The 22,582-nt window shown below is 35.7% G+C and overlaps 1 protein-coding gene across 1 annotated transcript in view; it reads right to left on the reverse strand.

Annotated features, from left to right (window-relative positions):
- Positions 1–11,042: 11,042 nt before the first annotated feature.
- Positions 11,043–22,582, reverse strand: part of LOC123554921 (DNA-directed RNA polymerase II subunit RPB1-like) — a 32,172-nt gene continuing 20,632 nt past the window's right edge. Inside the window, exons 22-26 of the mRNA XM_045345354.2 lie at positions 22,350–22,454; positions 21,829–22,011; positions 20,987–21,190; positions 15,227–15,413; positions 11,043–14,825 (exon numbers count right to left, since the gene is read on the reverse strand). Of these exons, the coding sequence (XP_045201289.1) occupies positions 13,450–14,825; positions 15,227–15,413; positions 20,987–21,190; positions 21,829–22,011; positions 22,350–22,454 (2,055 nt within the window). The 3' untranslated portion in view covers positions 11,043–13,449. The remainder of the gene's footprint in view (positions 14,826–15,226; positions 15,414–20,986; positions 21,191–21,828; positions 22,012–22,349; positions 22,455–22,582) is intronic.

A 22,582-nucleotide genomic window follows, 5' to 3' on the forward strand; every position in this document is an offset into this window, starting at 1 on the left:
AGTAAAAGCAGTTTGAAACTCTGGATATATGAGCCGTGCCATGGGAAAACCAACATAGTGGGTATGCGACCAGCATGGATCCAGAACAGCCTGCGCATCCGCGCAGTCTGGTCAGGATCCATGCTGTTCGCTAACAGTTTCTCCAATTGCAATAGGCTTTAAAAGCGAACAGCATTGAGCCTGACCAGACTGCGCGGATGCGCAGACTGGTCTGGATCCATGCTGGTCGCAAAGCCGTTATGTTGGTTTTCTCATGGCACGGCTCAAATATGATTTTGAAAGATACATAAAATCATTCTTTCTCAAAACGTTTTTTCTTCAAACGGTTTTGAAATACGTACATTATTTGGTTAGATGAAATGAGAACCCTAAAATATTTTTTTAAAATTCTAACACGGAAAGACGTTGTCGAACCTTAGACGTCCATCCAATAAGAACTAATTTGTTTTCTTACACGCATATTTCTTACGCGCGTTCTTTTCTATTTTAACATACAGTGATAGTAAAAACCAGGACCCAGTTCTTAACTGGTGATTAAGCCTTCAACGGTCAATTAGCTCTAAGGGTGATATTTCGACACTTTATAAGACTGGTAAAACTAAATGTATGAGTTAAGAATTATATGAACACTGAAAAGCCTTTGCAGCATCATACTATTGTTTCCCACAATGACTGATATTTTGAAAAAACAACAACAACAAAAAAAAAACGATGGTAAGTTTGACAGCCGGTTACATGCAGTTTCGAACATCTGGGCGAAGGACATTGAAATGAAAGTTGTTTGACAATAAGGTCTGTGAAACAGGAACAGGTTGCAAAATGATAACGTTGACTTTATGATAACACTGGCTAGTACTAGTCTCGGGCCGATTTTGGTTTTGTAAAAATCTGAGAAACAATGTATTATTTGAGTCGATTTTGAATGGTATAGGGAAGAATATAATTTTAAGTAGAGACAATTAATATAAACAGAAACTTTGGAAGCTGTGAACATTGTTTACAAGCCCCTGTGTGATTGGAAGAAAAAACACACCTGAACGACTTTAGCAGACGAACATGTATACACAGCATTATGTATACATATCAATTTGTGATCGGCACCTCTCGTCTGGCGTTTTCTGCGCAGACGATGTCTTTGACAAACCAGCACCGTCAATAATATATTTACGTCGCTATTGTCATGCATATTCTCTTATGCTTGTCTTTGTTGATGAAGATTTTTGGCAAAACTTTCTAAGACATTCCTGTACCAATTCATAAAATGCATAATTAGGTCAATGTCGAAATACAAATTTAGTTTGTTTGCGTTATAGTAGAATGTTTTCTCGAATATGAGGTTAGTGTGTAACAATAACGTCACTGAATCAACAACTTGTTGCTTTAGAAGTTTTATACGAAACCGTCACGTACAACGAACTTTGATAAAATACGGACTGTATTTTTTCGGTTGTGCCAAACGCATTTTCGGGACAGTGACCAGATGGTCGTTTGTATGTGTTTAAGTTTATTCAAAGGCGCCGCGACTCCTCCAGAAGACTGTTAGCTGGAAGTTATCGCAAAATACAATTCCAGATGTTTCCCTGGTTTTTAGCGTACCTGGTGTAAAAATCTATACATAGGACTCATCAGAAGTTAGTCGTTTTAGTTGGAGGAACGGAGGCTCGAAATCATGACCCCTGGTTTCGTGAACTGCCAATATTATTGCGAGACCACTGCTTCGGCTCCGGAATTTTCCTATTTAAATGGACAAGCAAAGAAGTTGATTGTGCCTGAGTTTTTTCCCTCTTGTCAGTTTTTGTCAGGAATTGACAGTTTGAAAATGATATACATGTAGTTGCGGTTGATTCATCGATTGATTCTTGTTTAATATCAATATTTTAATAAAAGTACTGAAATGTACACGTGTTTCATCGCGTCGGAATGGTCAGTTTCAAAATGATATAATTGCGATTTGGGAAAACACCAATTCATCTTAGTTTGATATCAATATTTTACTTAAATGAGATACTGAAAATTGATAATCGTTGTTAAAAATTGTACGCATTATTTTAATTGCATTTATGATTGATAAGTATTATTGATTTGTGCACATTAATATTCGACCATACTACATAATTATATGATAATTGCATGTACAATTTAATAATCAGATATTTATCAACAGGCTCTTTCATGATGATAACGCATTATTCCAGAAACCCACATGTAGAGCGACAGTCTGAAAGCGATTATCTCTGATACAGATATATGTTTTCGGCAATACATTCTATCAGTACATTTAATATACCAAAGATCATATCTACACACATTGCCGCGGTACGAGATTCCATCAGCACTCAGTATATTGACGCAATATCAGTATACACAACCAGGCATAGATTTTTTTTTTCTCTGCCAACTCATTTGTAGCTCATATTTTCAGAAATATATATTAACACTTCTGATATAGCTGAAATTTATTTTTACTTATGAAGTCACGTGTCTCTTTTGAATTATCAATTTTCAATTCATGTGAAGTGTGCAATGACAAATACAAAAAAAAAAAAAAGAAAAAAAAAAAAGCGCAATATCTTGGTCATATTCAAAATTGTTACGTAGCAAATTTATGGAAGTTCCTATGCAAGACATTTCTTTTGTATTAAAATTTGAACTTGTACTCAGTGTTTTGATTAATTCATTATATCTAACACTGCAGCTTATAACAAAATGAGCATGTAAATATATAGCAAAAATCAGTCGCAGGTTAGATAAATTTGAAGAAATTTGGGGCAACCTTTTCCAAACACAGTTAAATCCTTCACATATTTTATTATCACTTCGTGTCTGCCAATGGGCCTTTATCAAGTTATAAATACACATTATTTAGATTACATATTTTGCCATTCTTCTTGCTAACAAAAATAAAATGTCTTTATATACTTGTCACAGAGAGTGATAATAATTTTTAATGAATATTCAGGATTCAGGTTTATTTATGGAAAATAGGCAATATTTTTGCCTTTGGTCATTAACAACACAATGCGAAAAATGGTAAGTTTATACATTTGAAAATAAACAGTTGTAATAGTAAGCCTACATTGTTTCTATATGAATTACAAATTAGGAAACAATTACATGATTTATATATAGTAAAAGGTATTTATTATATAGATATTTAAATTCTTGACAATTATTATCTTGTACACAATCAACTTCCTTTTTGACAAATTCTCTAAACGGTTGAAGAAATTGTTGGATTTCAAAATTTAAACGAGACGACTGTCTTTTCATGTTTTATTATTTTCTTTTTTATCCAATAAGGTGGTGATGTTAAGTAGTGTTTCTTTATCAGACAGGGTAAAGAAAAATTTGTTTCCATCTTAATTCTTTGTTTGGCCTTTTTTTTAAATTTTCTTTTGTGTTTGTTTACAAAACACGGTTAATTAAAGGCAAAGAAAATAAGAGGAAAAGATACAATAAATTTTGATGTTTCTTTTCCCGTTCTTTTCTATATTGTATAAAATTAGGTAAAGAATTTTGAACTTTGATTGAAAGTTGTATGATGTATTTCTGTATACATATTATACTGAAAATGATGAGCACATGCAGTTTGCCGATGTAAAGCCATAGAGCTTGTTTGCAATTATCTATATGTTTTATGAAATAAAATAAAAAGTCCACATTGTAAGTGCGTCTTGGACACTCTACAAGTTAGATATAGATAGTTTAATATGTATACTTAAATCGACTACAGAAACTGGACCCCGTATATTAGGAAAAATGGTTTGAACGTCCCGAAAAATAATAATTTCAAGTTACGGATCGTATATGATTAAAGCAAAGTAAAAATATATATCTTTATATTGTTCACTATTTATCGGAACGGTTATCCATACGAATTTTCTTTTATTTTAACGAAATTAACAATAGCGTTTCATTTCTTGATACGTCTAAATCAGAGATTTCTGTAACATTAAAAGATACACATTGTGTGTAATATTCCCAGAGAATCAAAGCGTCATAATTCAGCATGGGAAGATAAAAGAATTCGCGTTAGTGGCATGCATTTACATAGACAATAATATATTGATAAAGTATGGGGAGATAATGTTAACTGATTGGAGCAGTAATAACGTATGTTTGCTAAAATTCCAATAACAGTTAGCTCATTATTACTCCGCGGGACAGGAGAAACGCGTAAGAATAATCTGTTTATGATAATTGGTTCCAGAATGAATACTGGATTTTTACCTGCCAATATTTGTGCTATAGTCTACATTGACTTGATTCACTCTCGTAGAATGGTCTGGAAACTCAGTTCTCGGAGGTCAAATACGAAATGTATTATCTAATTAACGCTACTATATGTACAAAAATAGAGGCTATATTTGTATTTGTTCATGCAATGTCCATCCGGTCTGAGTGCATGTAGGAAACAAAGAATGAGGAATTACCATAAAGTGTCTTAAGCGCTCCGTTTATAGCATCTTGAGAAAAATGAAAACCTGTGGCAAATTCGCATATTTACAAGTGATCAGCTTTAGTACAAATGCTTGACGCAAAGCATGGCTCTTTAATTATGAAAACACTCAATATCTTGCATAGGTACTTATCATCTGATATCGCTTTTCTTTCCTTTCTATTCTTGTATGAAGTACATATTATGTATTAACAAACTGTAACGGGGATACGTTTCATCAGTTATCCAGAAATTCTCGTATAAACTTTTTTTCTGCAGCTACCTGTAAACTTTCTGCTTAGAAGCAGATGTGGGGGATTAACATTGTGGACAGTGCATGTTTTAGACATATTGCCTCGGGAAGTACACAACTCGTCAGAGGATCGTACCAGAGTGTCTGAGATTGATGTTCGAGCACGAGCTTGTGCTGTAATTATTGAGGTTTTATAATTCCCAGTTGTAAGACATAGTGAATGGTAACCTGACTAAAGAACGTATCCAACCCGCCCGCTTAGCTCAGTAGGGAGAGCGCAGATCTACGGATCGCGGGGTCCGGAGTTCGATTCTCGGGCGGGGCGTATGTTCTTTGTGACGATTTGATAAACGGCATTGTGTCTAAAATAATTTGTCTTGCACCTCTGATTTATGTGGGTAAGTTGGCACTTACTTGCGGAGAACAGGTGTTACAGAATCCATGAACACTGGTTAGGTTAACTGCCCGCCATTACATAACTGAAATACTGTTGAAAAAAGGCGTTAAACCCAAAACAACAACAAACAAGCAAAGAACGTATCCAATGTATATCGTTTTATTTGTTATTTATCAGAATGTCGAGTTTGCGTTTTGCAAGAACCAGACAATGATTTGTCTTCATAAAAATCAAGAAATCAGGTTTTGCGATTTATTTTCACTTGACTTGCAATGATCATTAATTTGATCATGAAAATGCATTGGGTTGCCAATAATAGTCTGTAGAAAGATATAATGGTCCAGCCATGCATATATGAGATCATTTATCATCTCATCGAAAAAAATAAAACACCCCAAAACATTTGCATATCGAGGGGCGAGAGCGAAAGTGGTGTGTAAATGCATGTAGATAAAGAAGCACTTAGATCAGCAAACAAGTGTAGAATAGATTCGCGTGTAACTATGGAACGCCGTGCCAGCAAATTGTCCGACTCTGCAGAGTATCTTAAATCTTCATTTGCCAAAAATCTGCTCATTAAAAAACGTCATTAACTAATACTATAGTGTCATAGTTGTGTTTATCCTATTTTTTCAAACGGTCACCAAAGATGTTTTATTTATTCCTGTAAAATGAATAAACATGAACTATCAGCTTTATACCATGAAGAGTGTCATTAAGATGCTGACCTTTTGATTAAAAGAGCTGCATAGAAAAAGAAGGAAAATGTTCAAGTCGGGTAAAAGCTATGAAATGCTTTTCTTTTAATGTTCAAGATAACACAATATTGTCTTTTTTTGTTGGTTTAGCGCCACCAACACCACTATAGGTGAAATGATGGAAGAGCTAGCACCAAAGTAGAGCCATCGGTTTTCTACTGTCTACGAGTCAGCTGGATGGCTCCCTCACATGAAGATTTTTACATCCAGAGTACAGTTCCGAACCCACAGCGGTGAGGGGGCAAGTAATTTGAAACCAGCGACCTAACGACTCCGCCGTCTCTTATGTACCGAGTCACTGGCGAAGGATCCTCTCGTCTTGTGCAAGAACGTCCATGAAATGCATAAACCCATTTTCATTTCACGTTCATTTTATATCGATTTGCGATTATTTTTGTCTAGCAGCGGCTGCCCGATGGACAACCGACCGAAATTAATCCAGCAGTGCATCCGAAATGATACTCGGCAATTTCCGTTCGAATACGGCATTCTCCGGTTGTTCCGGAAACATTGATCGTGCGGGGTACAAGACAAAATTCGAGAGTATGACATTGCATGTCATTACAGGACTGACGAGTCACTTCCAGCATGCAAATTAGGGATAGCTTATAAATATGAGGAATTTTGAATGAAATAACATTTTTGATAAGTTATATCAGTAATCAAATGTTGATACTGGTTTATGTTGTATTGACAAGTATCATGCCCGACAGGTATCTTGCTATTTTTGTGGTTGTGTTTCCACATCGCTTTCAGATTATTTAGTATTCAATTATAGAAAGAATTAAGAATTTTTAAAACTTTTTTTTAACTTTTAGCAGACATACATGTAATCAATTTGGTCAGGTTCGTGCCATTTCCGTCCAAACAGGTGTTGTATTCTAGCGGTCTTAACATAAAATTTAGCCTAGTGACCCATAAATTTTTAGCCATTTTTATGCTCACAATACAATTATCTATATGAAAGGCAATATTGAGACTCAGTGGAAAGGCAATATTGAGACTCAGTGGACATGTTGAACAATTCTCCTCTTTGGCGATCTTATCAGTACATCTACGGCACATATTCTGATAAGCCACCAGACAGCGCAACTGATAAATCCTATTTCTAAACTTACATTGATTTATATAGGAAAATGATACATTTATCATAGAAAATGTCATAAATTACACATTTCTATTTATTCTATTATACCATCCCTGATATTTCCTTAAAAAACAATTCAATTTAATACCTTTACGATGGTATATTATTAATCAAAATAAGTCCATATTTGGTTGCTTCTAAATTCGTTTGAAAAAAGTCTCTCAAATTCAATATACTCTCTATATATATTTGGCAGAATTACACGATAACCCTGTTTTTACTAATTATTTTTGATGGAAAAATTAAAGTTAAATTTCCATCCCTGATATATTTGAAAAGTTCTCGTTATGCACATTCTAGACATATATTTTATTATAAAATAATTTCTTTCTTTCTTGCTTCTAAATTAGTTTAAAAACAGAGTTTCGACGCTTTCTGTATATTGACAATAAAACGTGCTAAGTTGTACCTGGAAGACATTCCTGGTTGTACGGTAAGATAGAGCCGTATCGGAATAGGACAAGGGCGTAGGAGCTGGGGCGGCAGGGGCGGCGCTCGCCGCCCCAATATTTCGAGAAGCGGCGAAATGCCGAACTCATAAATTTTTGAAAAGGCTAGAAAATATAATTGAAAATAAATACAGCGGTCTTCCATTTATCATGAAGTGCATAGGCGACTGATATGTACACAGAATCTTGTCATATCGCTGACACCTTCCTAGATCACCTTGGTGACAGGGTATTGTACAAAATCGATAATCCGCAACGACCAAGGTCGCTGTATATTCATGCCCCGCAGACTCGGATTATATTATATTAATTTAATTAATGAAAGTTAATCGTTTTTAATTGCTTACTGCGAAAATTGCAATTAATGTTGTGTCTCAATTTCTGCCGACAAAGGAAAGTATCTTGTGTAAAACACAAACGCAAATCGGGATCTTTAGATGTCTTTACATAAAATATATTAAATTAAATATTTTTGACACTTAAACATATTGTTTGAAAATCAAAGGCACCAATCATAATGATTAAATTCAACGCATAAAATGTAGAAAAATCCTCATAGATTTTACAGATCTAGTTAAATTAACAAGTATTACAGCTTCTACATAAAAATATAAAAGCAATTTTGCATTTCCAAATCGATCATTTGGTAAAAAAGAACACTGAACTCCGTTCATTCAACCCTCAATGGTTCAAAGAAAACAGTGAATTGCGTTTTACCTTTATAATGCCATTTAATGACTAAAATGCTATAAGGATTGGATTACCCCTTTAAGTCAGGGTCTTGTGCTCGATCCCCTACTTAGACATTACTGGTTTTACCCTGGCAAGACATTGTCCTATCTAACATCGTACCGCCATTACAGTGTTTAAACATAGTAAACTGTAAATAGGGGTGAAAACTCGAAAAAAAAACGAGTAAGTTCAACAGATACTGAGCAGTCCAAGAAGTCGCCAGAATGCACCATTTACTCTAGCTATATGCAAAATTTTCCCGGGACCACCCCGGACCCCGTTCATAGGAGGGGGACACCCCCTCCCAAACCCACCCCCTCCGCCGCCCCAATGCTGAAATCGTCCCATCGCCCCTGTAGGAATACATGATTGTATACTAATTATTTACAGAGTTTAGCAAGATTTTTAGGTGCGTTCCGTCTGACAAATGTTCTTTTAAAAGTTTTTTTTTTCTTTTTAAAAGTTTTCGTGGCATTTTCCTTTGAAAATACTGAGATATGTTTTAAAAAAATCGAAAATAAAAGTGAAAGCATCTCTGTTGTTGCATTACAGTAATAACCAAAATAATAATACAATTTTATTATGACTTATTTTGACAAAATGACTGGGTGTTTCAGTAATTAGTTGAATTTGAATTTAAAATTTAAAGTGTCATTTTGGTCAAGTAGCATCATGTTTCTTGTATACATGTATATCATTGTTGCACGGGACAGCGTATTGTATTGACAAGATATTAGCATTATAAATTTTATGGTCATATGCCTTAAATCAGTGTTCGCAGAAATTAAATTATGTTAATTATATTCTAAAGGGACACGTGTGTTGCCATCCGAATCACGGCATGTATGAATGAAAGGTATAACATCGTGACACGTGCCGATGTATGACATAAGTATTTGAATTTAAACGCGTGATTTATGTCAAAGTAGCGGATTGTATCAGTGTATTAGAATTAAAAAAAAAATGACAAGATATTGGCTATGATTTGAAGGGGTTTTTTTATTATACGCACCTTTTAAAGTGTTCCAATTATTAAATGGAATAACCAGTTGTAAAAGGTCTCGCAAAGAAAGAGTTGAAATGTTCCTACATTTTTTGATATCTAAATGGCTGTAATTTTTGACAATTTAGTACTAAACTTAAATGCCTTTCAAAGAATTAACATGAGATAACGAAATTGATAGGAGTTTTCTAGTGCGTGCTGTTTTACGCCAAAAAGATGTTTATCTCTTAACTAGATGTAATTAACAGTGGACAGATGCACATGTGTTTCATAATGAATGGGGAATCGACAACTAATAATTACCACCTGTGTTCATTTGGGCCAACATTAAGGTTTTATTTTTTTTCATGTCTTACCCTTTATCAAAAAAAAAAAAAAAAAAAAAAAAAAAAAAAAAAATTAACAAGGAAAGAAAATAATTCTCAAATTCAACTATATAATATAATTACGTATTGTCCGTAAGTATTGACCTGGCACTCATGAATATTCCGTATGTTTTCATAAATTAATTTTCAGTGTCCGAACCTAAACAACGATATAACTATTGAAAAGCCAATTATATACCATCATGTATCATGTGCAGATATCGCTGTGCGGACAAAGCGTTTTTCCAGTAACCGCAGGGTTGTGTGTTCGAGTCATCTGTCTGACATTTTTTTCCTGTAAAAGACGGAAAACGTGCCACACTTATCATGATTTATCAACGAAGAAATCTTCTATTGTGACCTTCCTTCTACGTACATAAAACCGTTCTACAAAATGTCATTTAAAGTCTTCAGGACCGGGCAAACATTCATAAAATAATATAACTATAGATACAAATACAAGCACAAGGAATTATATTTTATATTTCATCGTAAAAAGCATTAAAACAGCAAATTCTAATGTGTGTCCATAACATAAAGTTTGTCGGTAATTAAGTTTTAAAGCAATTTGAAAAAGAAAATGAAAAACCCGCCAGTGAAATGAACACGGAAGAACTTTAAACAAGACTGAAATCACTAGGAATCATTATAAAAGTTACTCCGCAAAGCTACTGATGATTATTGATAAGTGTGTGTTAAGATGATGCAAAGATAAGGACACTGAAAATAAGGGGAATGACGTTGGAGATAATATATTACAAACAGATGTGAAGATATTGTATGTAATGTACCTAATTCAATATTATCAAATTTCATAAGAACTCTATGATTTATCATAGTTGCGTACATTTAAAACAGAGTATAGCCATTCATCCATACATGTATACTTTGATTTGTTTGAATACCAATACATGTATTATTAAAAGATGTGCAATGAAATTATTGAATAGATTTGGTAAACTTGATAGATCTATCCGCTTGTCATTCAGTCTGAAGAATACATCAATTATTAAAAAAAAACTGATTTCTGACCTGATAATAAATACTATCACAAAACATACCACTATCTTGTATTTAAATGTTTTCCTCTCGTACAGTTTAAATACTTTTGTTGGATTAAAATTTCAGATCAGAAATCTATAAAACGAATAAATTTCTAATGAAACACTTGCGTATTAGATGCGAAAAAGTATCCAATGTTTCGTGCAAAGCACAGAAAATTGCTAAAACATTTTGTTTGAAGAAAAACGTCAGTCACAACATTCCCATTTCGAATGAAGAATGCTATTCATTTATATTAATTGCATGTATATAGACAATTCAAGCATGTAAGAGATGTCTTCTTACCCGATCACTGTTTGAGATAAGAGTTATCAAAACGCTAAGGGGAGAAAACGCTAACAGCGAAATTGACTTAATCGTAGTATTTGCACACTTCCTTCCCCTGATAAGTGAGGAAAATTTCTCAGGATGAAGTTGAAACAAGAAATAAGACCAACACGTTTTTTTCTGTATTTTTTATTTCCAACACTTTACTTCATATACAAATTCTGACATTTGTACATATCAAAAAGTACAGTATGTAATCATGTCTTTCCTTGTTCATGTTACAAAACATTAAATGATTAACAGTGTGAACAATGTATCCGAACATATTATGTAATATAAGACCTAGCAAATCGTTTGTTTCCACGACAGTGGTTGCTTTTTGTATTAAAATGATTAACTGAAAATGCATAGTCCCGTCCGTAAAAAGGAATAGACATTTAGAACTTCGTGTGCAAATTTAAACAATTTAAATTGTAGATTTTGCCATCATGCAGAAAAACAGCTTGATCAGACAATCACTTCAGTGTACAAGGCCTTTTTGGTGTGCAAAAGTACAAGCAATCTGCACTGTATACAGACAACTGTTTGACATTTTCTTAAAAGAACCACACTACCTTGAAATGCAGCCGAAATAAAAATGTCACCTCACAAACAGCCTCCGCTGACCTTTCCAACAAAGGGTTTATGCTGTACAGAATTTAGTGCAGTCTTCATAAAACTGTTGTAAAACCGACTGCAACATTTTAGTATTATATTTCGTCTGGACACGTTTTATGTTTACGGAAACAAACTGCAAGGCGGAAAGGTCATTCTAAAGAGAATATGCACATAAGAAGCATGAAAATCAAACAACAAATCATCATTGGGCTTGTGTTTTCCAGTAATCATGATTTTTAATCTGTCAAAATGAAACCCAAAACTGCAAGAAAAATCAAATTTACGATGAATTTTAAATAATTAATAGTTGAACATGCCTTAGAGGTCACATGTTGCCATAAGCACAGCCAGATAGTTATGTTCCCAAATTGGCATTCTGTCCTATTTTCAACTTGTCTTAAGTAACTGCCTGCCTTAAGCAGTTAGACAGTGTCACTCCCATGGCTGGCTTGGTTAATACAGGTTTGACAGTATTGTGACAAATTGTGCATTCTTTCATTTTCTATGTATGATCCAGTTTAACTAGTATTAAAAAACAATCAATAGTGACCCTGTATTAAATTCCTCAACATTATGCAAGAGACGAAAACCAATAAATGTGCAAAAAATGATGCATTGTATGTGAAGCTACATATTAAAATTATACAGCACTTTTTTTTTCAAATGGTCAAAGCATGGTATGTGTATTTTCAGAAAAATAAAGACCAAAACACATAGAAAGCAGGAAAGAAAAAAAAATACTTCAAAGTTATGATGCAAGGCATAGTTATGCACACTTATTGTTGACGAGATGTTTCAATTTCACATATATACAAAACTATAGTACATAACAAAATTATGAACGGTTTTTATGGATTTTTAACTATGAAATTTACAATGATATGTAGAAATCTAAACCGCATTCATCAAAATGTTGTGGATATTTACAAAGGATACATGAATATGTACAATGAAATTTGCACCATTAAATTTTTTTTATAATATTTACAATCTGCACAAAAGCAAACGGTAAGTCTCGTGTTGTATTTCTTTTCAGCATCGCAACTTGGTAATAAAATAAATACTTTCTTTTGGAAAGAACCAAGAAAAAAAATTCTTCCATACTTTGAAAGCTTAAAGATAGACAGTCTAATTCACATGTTAGATGGAGTTACTTTACCATTGCTCAAACTCTGTTCATGAACAAAGTCAGAAAGCATAAAACTTCTAACCATTTCTTATTATTTTCAGCAAAAAATACAAGAAAACTTTCCTTCTAAAAATACCCTTTTCCATTATTTAGATGCTTTTAATTCTAAATGTTGCTTAAATGTCCAAAAAAAAATAATATTAGAATCAGTTTTCATATTAAGTTAGTAGAGCATTAACATCCATGGTAAATAATATAGGTATTTTTCTTTAAAACCTGGTGCGTGCATACAATAAAAAACACTTGAACATATTATTGTAAACAAGTTATTTATCAATCCCTGTTACACATTTATATACTCTCTACAGGTAACATGGATTTACGCATCTAGGTGAATACAAAGTCTGTATTTCTCATCAGAAAGTACATATGCCATCACTTATCCTCTCATTTACAGAAAGGAACACATAAAACACACTCAAGGCAAATCTTCTTAGAAGAAAACACATTTACAGATATTGATTTTTTTCTATGTCTAAACATACAAAATATTTTTTCAGAAATACATTTTCTTTATCTATTTACAATCACTATATACAACAAATGTATACTGAAGTAAATCTGCTCCCACAAAGTTCTCCAGACTTTCATATTTTACAGCACTATATCACTTGTCTAATTTCATATTTCTGTAACCACTATAGAACACTGCAGAACATTTTACAAGTGGTGTCACTAAAATGTACACATTTATTTACATCACATTATTTCTGCACCACTAAATACACAAGTCTAATCCATATCACTGTCATCATCTGCAGCACTGTATGTTGGGCTTGTGGGAGAATATTTAGGGGTTGTAGGTGTATAAGCTGGGGACGAGGGACTGTACTGGGGGCTTGACGGACTGTACGAGGGAGATGCTGGGGAATACTGAGGGCTTGAGGGGCTGTATGAAGGGCTAGCTGGGGAGTACTGGGGACTTGATGGGGAGTAAGTTGGAGATGTGGGGCTGTACTGTGGTGAACTGGGACTGTATTTGTGAGAGCCCCTGTCACTGATGGAGCCAGGACTATATGCTGGAGATGTTGGGCTGTATGTTGGGCTAGTGGGGGAATACTGTGGGGAACTTGGGGAATAGCTTGGGCTAGTTGGAGAGTAACTTGGCGACGCTGGGCTGTACTTGGGGCTAGATGGTGAGTAACTTGGGCTAGTCGGGCTGTATGATGGAGATTGTGGGCTGTATTTAGGGCTACTAGGAGAGTAGCTTGGACTACTTGGACTGTAGTTAGGGCTACTTGGTGAGTAGCTCGGGCTTGATGGACTGTACGAAGGGGATGATGGGCTGTAATTTGGTGAAGATGGAGAGTAACTTGGGGAAGTGGGACTGTAACTCGGACTTGTTGGGCTGTAGCTTGGACTGGTAGGGCTATAGCTTGGGCTTGTTGGACTGTAACTTGGACTTGTTGGACTGTAACTTGGTGATGTAGGGGAGTAGGAGGGAGATGTTGGGCTGTAACTTGGGGAGGTTGGGGAATAAGAGGGGCTGGTTGGAGAGTAACTTGGGCTCGTAGGGCTGTACGAGGGAGAAGTTGGGCTGTAACTGGGTGAAGTTGGGGAATAACTAGGACTTGTCGGACTGTAACTTGGTGATGTTGGACTGTAAGAAGGCGACGTTGGTGAATATGAAGGACTTGTCGGACTGTATGATGGACTTGTTGGTGAATACGATGGTGAAGTTGGACTGTAGTTCGGTGATGTCGGCGAATATCCAGGACTTGTTGGACTATAAGATGGGCTAGTTGGAGAATAGCCTGGACTTTGTGGTGTCCCTCCACCTGACATCGCTGGAGAGCTGGGAATGTATGAAGGTGATGTTGGTGAATAACTTGGTGACATTGCTCCTCTTGGACTCGGTATATATGGACTAGATGGTGAGCTGGGAGAGCCAGGCTGTGGTGACCAAGCTGGACTGTAGCCTGGACTGTAACCGCTCTCACTGGCTGCCGAGGGCGAGAAACCAGCGGCACCGGGTGTCATGCCGCTACCAATACCCGGAGACCAGGCACTTGCATACCCAGGAGTGGCACTCTGTTGCCAGGGAGTCATCTGTGGTGACATTCCCTGTGTAGGACTTGCACCAGCACCAAAGAACATTCCTGTTCCAACTGAAAATAAAGAATTACATTTTATTAGTTATAACGATGGTTTAATGATAGTTTGGCATCAGCACCAGTTTTGACTTCAATCTTAGTAATCCTCGACATTCTTGAAATACAGGAATTTATTTGTAACATTAGGCAGGCCTGATCTATACTTATTTCCACTGAAATGTGAACAAAATGTGCAACTTATTTTCATTAACCTTCTGGTTATGAGCAATAAGGTTAGCACTTTCTCAAAACTTTCCTTCTGTCTAGAAAACTTGTTTCTTTACATTAATATCAAAAGCAATGTTACTGTTAAGTTCTTGTATTTTAACAAGGCACCTAAAGTAATATTTTAATTCACAATAAGATTAACAAAACTATTCAACTACACAGTAACATCAGCAATGTTTCTTTCTCACCTCCTCCCATCATTCCAGCTCCAACATTGGTCGGTATCTCCATACCGTATTTACATTTCTCTGCGTCCAAAAGCAAGTCGAAACATCCTGTTCCGATACGTGCTAACTGTCCAAGCATGATGGCCTCTGACACACCCTTCATTGGATCTTGTTCTGCATGGGCAGCTGCTTCCATTAAAATATCAACCTGTAAATGATACATAAATTCATTTCAGTCCAATGAGTGAGTGAGTTAGATTTTATGGCGAACCCACACAAAATGGCCATATATCGCCAAATAGAGAGTTCATAGAAACATTAAAAATTCAAACACTTTTCAAAGACTTTTTTTTAACACTTTTTGGATGAAAGTAAAGTATTTTGTCTTCAATATTTAGAAACTTTTATGTGTTTTGTATGGTTTTAGTCATTTTCAAGGACTAGCATCATATTCAAGGACAATCAAGATCTGTGCAAAGCCTGGTTATCTCCGATCAACTGTAGGTTGATTTGGCTCCACTAACTAGAGGAACCATTTTTGAGACAAAGTTGTATGTCTGTGTAATAAACAAGAGCTGTCGGAGGACAGCAACGCTCGACTATTCAACAGCCTTGTCGATTGAATGAATACGAGTCGAAAAAGGGACATAATTTAGTAAAAAAGCAAAACAGGGTTATGGAACCTGCATAGTGCTTATCAGCTCAGGACAGTGGACAAGTGTGTGAAGTTTCAATCCATTCCCATTAGTGGGTACTAAGATACCAGCTTACATAATAGGAATTTAACCAAAAACTCCTAAGTCGAAAAAGGGGCATAATTTTGTAAAATGCGAAGTTGAGTTATTGACCCTTTGCATTGCATGTCATATCATGACAGTTAACAAGTGTGTGCAATTTCAATCCTTTCCTATTAGTGGATACTGAGATACCAGCTTACATACAATCACTTAACCAAAAATTTCTATGTTGAAAAAGGGGCATAATTTTGAAAAAAAGCAAAATAAAGTTATGGGACCTGCTTTGTGCATGTCAGATCATGACAGTGAACAAGTGTGTGAAGTTTCAATCCATTCCAATTAGTGAGCACTGAGATACCAGCTTACATACAAAACCTTAACCAAAAAATTCTAAGTCGAAAAAGGGGCATAATTTTGTAAAAAAGCAAAATAGAGTTATGGAACCTGTGCAATGTAAGTCAGTTTATCACAGTAAATAAGTTTGTGAAGTTTCAATCCATTCCCACAAGTGGTTACTGAGATACCAGCTTACATACAAAACCTTAACCAAAATTTTCTAAGTCGAAAAAGGGGCATAATTTTGTAAAAAAGCATAATAGAGTTATGGAACCTGTGCAATGTAGGTCAGTTTATCACAGTGAATAAGTGTGTGAAGTTTCAATCCATTCCCACAAGTGGTTGCTGAGATACCAGCTTACATACAAAAACTTAACCAAATCGGGACGCGGACGCAGACGCGGACGCCGACGCGGACGCCGACGCATGGGCGAGTCCAATAGCTCTACTATTCTATGAATAGTCGAGCTAACAAGAGCTGTCGGAGGACAGCAACGCTCGACTATTCAACAGCCTTGTCGATTGAATGAATACGAGTCGAAAAAGGGACATAATTTAGTAACAAGAGATCACAGAGTGATCTTGGCGCCCACCAATGTGCCATTTTTGAGTGTTCCAAATTTCAAGACTTACTGACTAGCTCAAGGTCAAATTTCATTTCCGTACACAACACTGTGCATGTGGTCCAAATTTGAAAGCTGTAGCTTGAGAAATGTGAAAGTAGGTCACTAGATCAATCTTAAGGTCAAAGTTTAATTCGGTACACAAAACTATGCAAGTGGTCCAAATTTGAAGGCTGTAGCTTGAGAAATGTGAAAGTAGGTCACTAAGTCAAAATCAAGGTCAAATTTCACTTCAGAAACAAATCTATGCATGTAGTCCAAAATTGAAGCCTGTACCTTCAAAAATGTGAAAGTAGGTCACTAGGTCAATGTCAAGGTCAAAGTTTGTTTCGGTACACAATCCTATTCATGTGGTCTAAATTTGAAGCCTGTAGCTACAGAAATGTGAAAGTAGGTCACTAGGTCAATCTTAAGGTCAATGTTCATTTTGGTACACAAAACTACGCAAGTGGTCCAAATTTGAAGGCTGTAGCTTGAGAAATGTGAAAGTAGGTCACTAGGTCAATGTAAAGGTCAAAGTTTGTTTCGGTACACAAAACCATGCATGTGATCTAAATTTGAAGCCTGTAGCTACAGAAATGTGAAAGTAGGTCACTAGGTCAATCTTAAGGTCAAAGTTCATTTCGGTACACAAAACTATGCAAGTGGTCCAAATTTGAAGGCTGTAGCTTGAGAAATGTGAAAGTAGGTCACTAGGTCAAAATCAAGGTCAAATTTTATTTTGGAATACAGAACTATGCATGTGGTCCAAATTTGAAGCCTGTACCTTCAAAAATGTGAAAGTAGGTCACTAGGTCAATGTAAAGGTTAAAGTTTGTTTCGGTACATAAAACCATGCATGTGGTCCAAATTTGAAGGCTGTAGCTTAAGAAATGTGAAAGTAGGTCAATGGGTCAAAATCAATGTCAAATTTTATTTCGGAACACGAAATTATGCATGTGGTCCAAATTTGAAGCCTGTACCTTCAAAAATGTGAAAGTAGGTCACTAGGTCAATGTCAAGGTCAAAGTTTATATCAGTGCACAAAATTATGCACGTGGTCCAAATTTGAAGGTTGTAGCTACAGAAATGTGAAAGTAAGTCACTAGGTCAAAATCAAGGTCAACTCATGTCAAGGTTCATCTTGCCACTCAAAACCATACATGTGGTCCAAATTTGAATGTTGTAGGTTATTGACAAGAAGTTTTTAAAAGCTTTTCCCTATATAAGTCCATATGAACCATGTGACCCCAGGGCGGGGCCATATTTGACCCTAGGGGGATAATTTTAACAAACTTGGTAGAGAACCACCAGGCGATGCTACATTACAATATCAAAGCCCTAGGCTTTGTGGTTTGGACAAGATTTTCAAAGTTTTTCCCTATATAAGTCTATGTAAACCATGAGACCCCCGGGGCGGGGCCATATTTGACCCTAGGGGGATAATTTGAACAATCTTAGTAGAAGACCACTAGATGATGTCACATACAAAATATCAAAGCCCTAGGCCCTGTGGTTTTGGACAAGAGGTTTTTCAAAGTTCTTCCCTATATAAGTCTACATAAACCATGTGACCCCCGGGCGGGGCCATATTAGACCCCAGGGAAATAATTTCAATCATCTTGGTAGAGGACCACTAGATGATGCTTCATACCAAATATCAAAGCCCTAGGCTCTGTGGTTTTGGCCAAGAAGATTTTCAAAGTTTTTCCCTATATAAATCTATGTAAATTATAGAAATAAACAAAGGGCCATAACTTACTAAAAATTTGTTGAACCTGTCTGATTTTCAGGGGGGACACAACTAGGGTATCAATACATCATTCTGACAAAGTTTGGTCAAAATCCCCCTGGTAGTTTCTGAGGAGATGCGATAACGAGAAATTGTTAACGGAAGGACGGACGGAAGGACGCCGGACCACGGACGCAGAATGATTTGAATAGCCCACCATCTGATGATGGTGGGCTAAAAAAGCAAAACAGGGTTATGGAACCTGCATAGTGCTTATCAGCTCAGGACAGTGGACAAGTGTGTGAAGTTTCAATCCATTCCCATTAGTGGGTACTAAGATACCAGCTTACATAATAGGAATTTAACCAAAAACTCCTAAGTCGAAAAAGGGGCATAATTTTGTAAAATGCGAAGTTGAGTTATTGACCCTTTGCATTGCATGTCATATCATGACAGTTAACAAGTGTGTGCAATTTCAATCCTTTCCTATTAGTGGATACTGAGATACCAGCTTACATACAATCACTTAACCAAAAATTTCTATGTTGAAAAAGGGGCATAATTTTGAAAACAAGAGCACCGCCTTGCGGGTGCTGACGCTCATCTGATTTTTTTTTGTGTAATAGAAATATTGTCCTACCCATGATTTTCTAAGTCTAAAAAGGGCCATCATTCTTGCAAAAAGCAGGATAGAGTTATGTTTCTTGATGTTCAGTGTCCACATATGATGGTGAAAAACTGTTGCAAGTTTTAAAGCAATAGGTTTGATAGTTTATGAGAAAAGTGGACTTAAACATAATACTCAAGCAAGAAAATGATTTTCTAAGTCCAAAAGGGGCAATAATTATTGCAAAAAGCAGGATGGAGTTATGTTGCTTGCTGTACAGGGTCAGCTTATGATGGTGAACATGTGTTGCAAGTTTCAAAGCAATAGCTTTGATAGTTTAAGAGAAAAAGTTGACCTAAACATAAAACTTAACCAAGAAATCTGATATTTTCTAAGTCCAAAAGGGGCCATAAATCTTGCAAAAAGCAGGATGGAGTTATGTTTCTTGCTGTACAGGGTCAACTTATGATGGTGAACAAGTGTTGCAAGTATTAAAGCAATAGCTTTGACAGTTTAGGAGAAAAGTTTACCTAAACATAAAACTTAACCAAGAAATCTGATATTTTCTAAGTACAAAAGGGGCCATAAATCTTACAAAAATCAAGATGGAGTTATGTTTCTTGCTATACAGGGTCAGCTTATGATGGTGAACAAGTATTCCAAGTTTCAAAGCAATAGCTTTGATAGTTTAGGAGAAAAGCTGACCTAAACATAAAACTTAACCAAGAAAACTGATTTTCTAAGTCCAAAAGGGGCAATAATTCTTGCAAAAAGCAAGATGGAATTATGTTTCTTGATGTACAGGGTCTGCTTATGATGGTGAACAAGTATTCCAAGTTTCAAAGCAATAGCTTTGAAAGTTTAGGAGAAAAGCTGACCTAAACATAAAACTTAACCAGGCAACGCCGACGCAGACGCCGACAACCGCTCAAGTGATGACAATAACTCATCATTTTTTTTCAAAAAATCAGATGAGCTAAAAAGCAAAATAAAGTTATGGGACCTGCTTTGTGCATGTCAGATCATGACAGTGAACAAGTGTGTGAAGTTTCAATCCATTCCAATTAGTGAGCACTGAGATACCAGCTTACATACAAAACCTTAACCAAAAAATTCTAAGTCGAAAAAGGGGCATAATTTTGTAAAAAAGCAAAATAGTTATGGAACCTGTGCAATGTAAGTCAGTTTATCACAGTAAATAAGTTTGTGAAGTTTCAATCCATTCCCACAAGTGGTTACTGAGATACCAGCTTACATACAAAACCTTAACCAAAATTTTCTAAGTCGAAAAAGGGGCATAATTTTGTAAAAAAGCATAATAGAGTTATGGAACCTGTGCAATGTAGGTCAGTTTATCACAGTGAATAAGTGTGTGAAGTTTCAATCCATTCCCACAAGTGGTTGCTGAGATACCAGCTTACATACAAAAACTTAACCAAATCGGGACGCGGACGCGGACGCCGACGCGGACGCCGACGCATGGGCGAGTCCAATAGCTCTACTATTCTATGAATAGTCGAGCTAAAAATTAACACTTTTTTTGTACTGAAAACTAATAGCCGTCTTTTCCACCAAGAAAACTTTTACGGCATTGCTCATGGAAAGCAGTTTTTTGTAGGCAAGGTGATGTTCCCCTTTAAAATTATGTACATATACCATATTTACGCTTTTTATAATAATCTTAAATAATAACATGGCTTTATACTTTCTATTATTCCTTTCAGATTGATCTGTTTTAACAAACTCTCTCCAATGAACAGGACTTACAGTCTCCTCAAAGGAACACCTAGCCAGTGCTCCTGTTTCCTGTCTGTTGATACCGTGACGAGTGATGGCCATCAAGTGACCTTTGGCTGTCATCACATCACACAGCAAGGCCAGATGTCTGTAGTTGACATAGGAACCATCAAAGGAGATCACATGGTTCATTTCTTTCTCTATAGATTTTCGTACAGCTTCTATACCAAGTGTCTGTTTGAAAACAAATGGTATATTCAATGTTTAAATAATTTATTTCATACAAGAAGACAAATTCAGTTGAGAAAAAACAATAGCAGTGTGCCAATACAAGGAGAAGAACATTCTCTGCAACACTACTTTATGTCCTATCACTATTTACATACATACATATGGTTCAGACATTCCATGGTGAAATCCAAATAAATCTTACTAAAGTACAAGTTCCTAAAGAGATTATGAAAAGTATCATAATTACTACTAAAGAGAAGAATACTGTAGATCAGATTCTTTTCATTATGGTTTCACTTTCTCTAACATTTGCAAATAATGCCACCTTCGAATTCAAAATATTTGTCTGCATCATGTCCTAAAACACAATTACTTTTGTTTCATTTATTTTTACATGTGTAAATACGATTGAAAGGGCATAACACAAAACTACAGTCAAGGTATGTAAGACCTTTGATAGTAATACAAATATTCAGTTCGTAAGTTTACTTGATACCTTGTCCAACTGTTTTCTTAACACATTTTAGTTAAGAAAACACTTTCAAAACAAAATCTGTAAATCCCCACCTCCCCCACAAATTTCAACTTGTCTATTACCTGATTTATGTACATGAAATATATAAAATCTAGGAGATACATACAGCAAATACTTCAACAATGTCATTGGTGGTAGTTCTGACTGGGTCTACATCACGTTCACTGAGAACTCTCGTCAATGCTGTACCATCAGTCTCCAGAATCCATTCAGCCACCGCTCTAAACTCTCCTTCCTCCGTGATGAAGATTCTCTTCTTGTCATCAGTGTTTGGTAAATGCATGTATACCTAGAAGATATGGACAGTTTTTCAGTACACTAACAATTTATTATGTAACAAATATACACCATGAAAATATTTTCTATCTGTCTTTTAATACAACTTATCCACTCCTTAGTGCATCTAAGCCTATGTTTAGTTTTGATCGATTTACTTTTTTCCATAAAATGCTGTGAAAATTTGATATGCTTCATTAGCAGTAATATTTCTCAAGACTTAGCTATACACGTAACTTAAGGCTCTGTTTCGCAACAAGGTAGATTCATGGACCAACTGCAAATCCGCTGTATGGCTTTCCTACATGAAACATCTTACTATGGCCAGTTGGAAATAGAGCTCTGTTTTACCTTAGCAATAGCTTCAATCCCCTGTAAGGACATGTCAGAGAGAAGATTGGACTCGATACATCTCAGGAACACATCATCCTCCATCTTGTCAGCTACTTCCTCCTCCTGAAATAACACAGAAATTGTTCTGCATACAATTTTGAAACATGCAATTTCATTATTTTTATCTAGAAGCAAATTAAACTAAAAATACAAACCTATGCCATCTTCAATGACAGTAAAGAAACCTTGAA

Source organism: Mercenaria mercenaria, chromosome 7, assembly GCF_021730395.1.
Source record: "Mercenaria mercenaria strain notata chromosome 7, MADL_Memer_1, whole genome shotgun sequence".
Classification (NCBI taxonomy): Eukaryota; Metazoa; Mollusca; class Bivalvia; order Venerida; family Veneridae; genus Mercenaria; species Mercenaria mercenaria.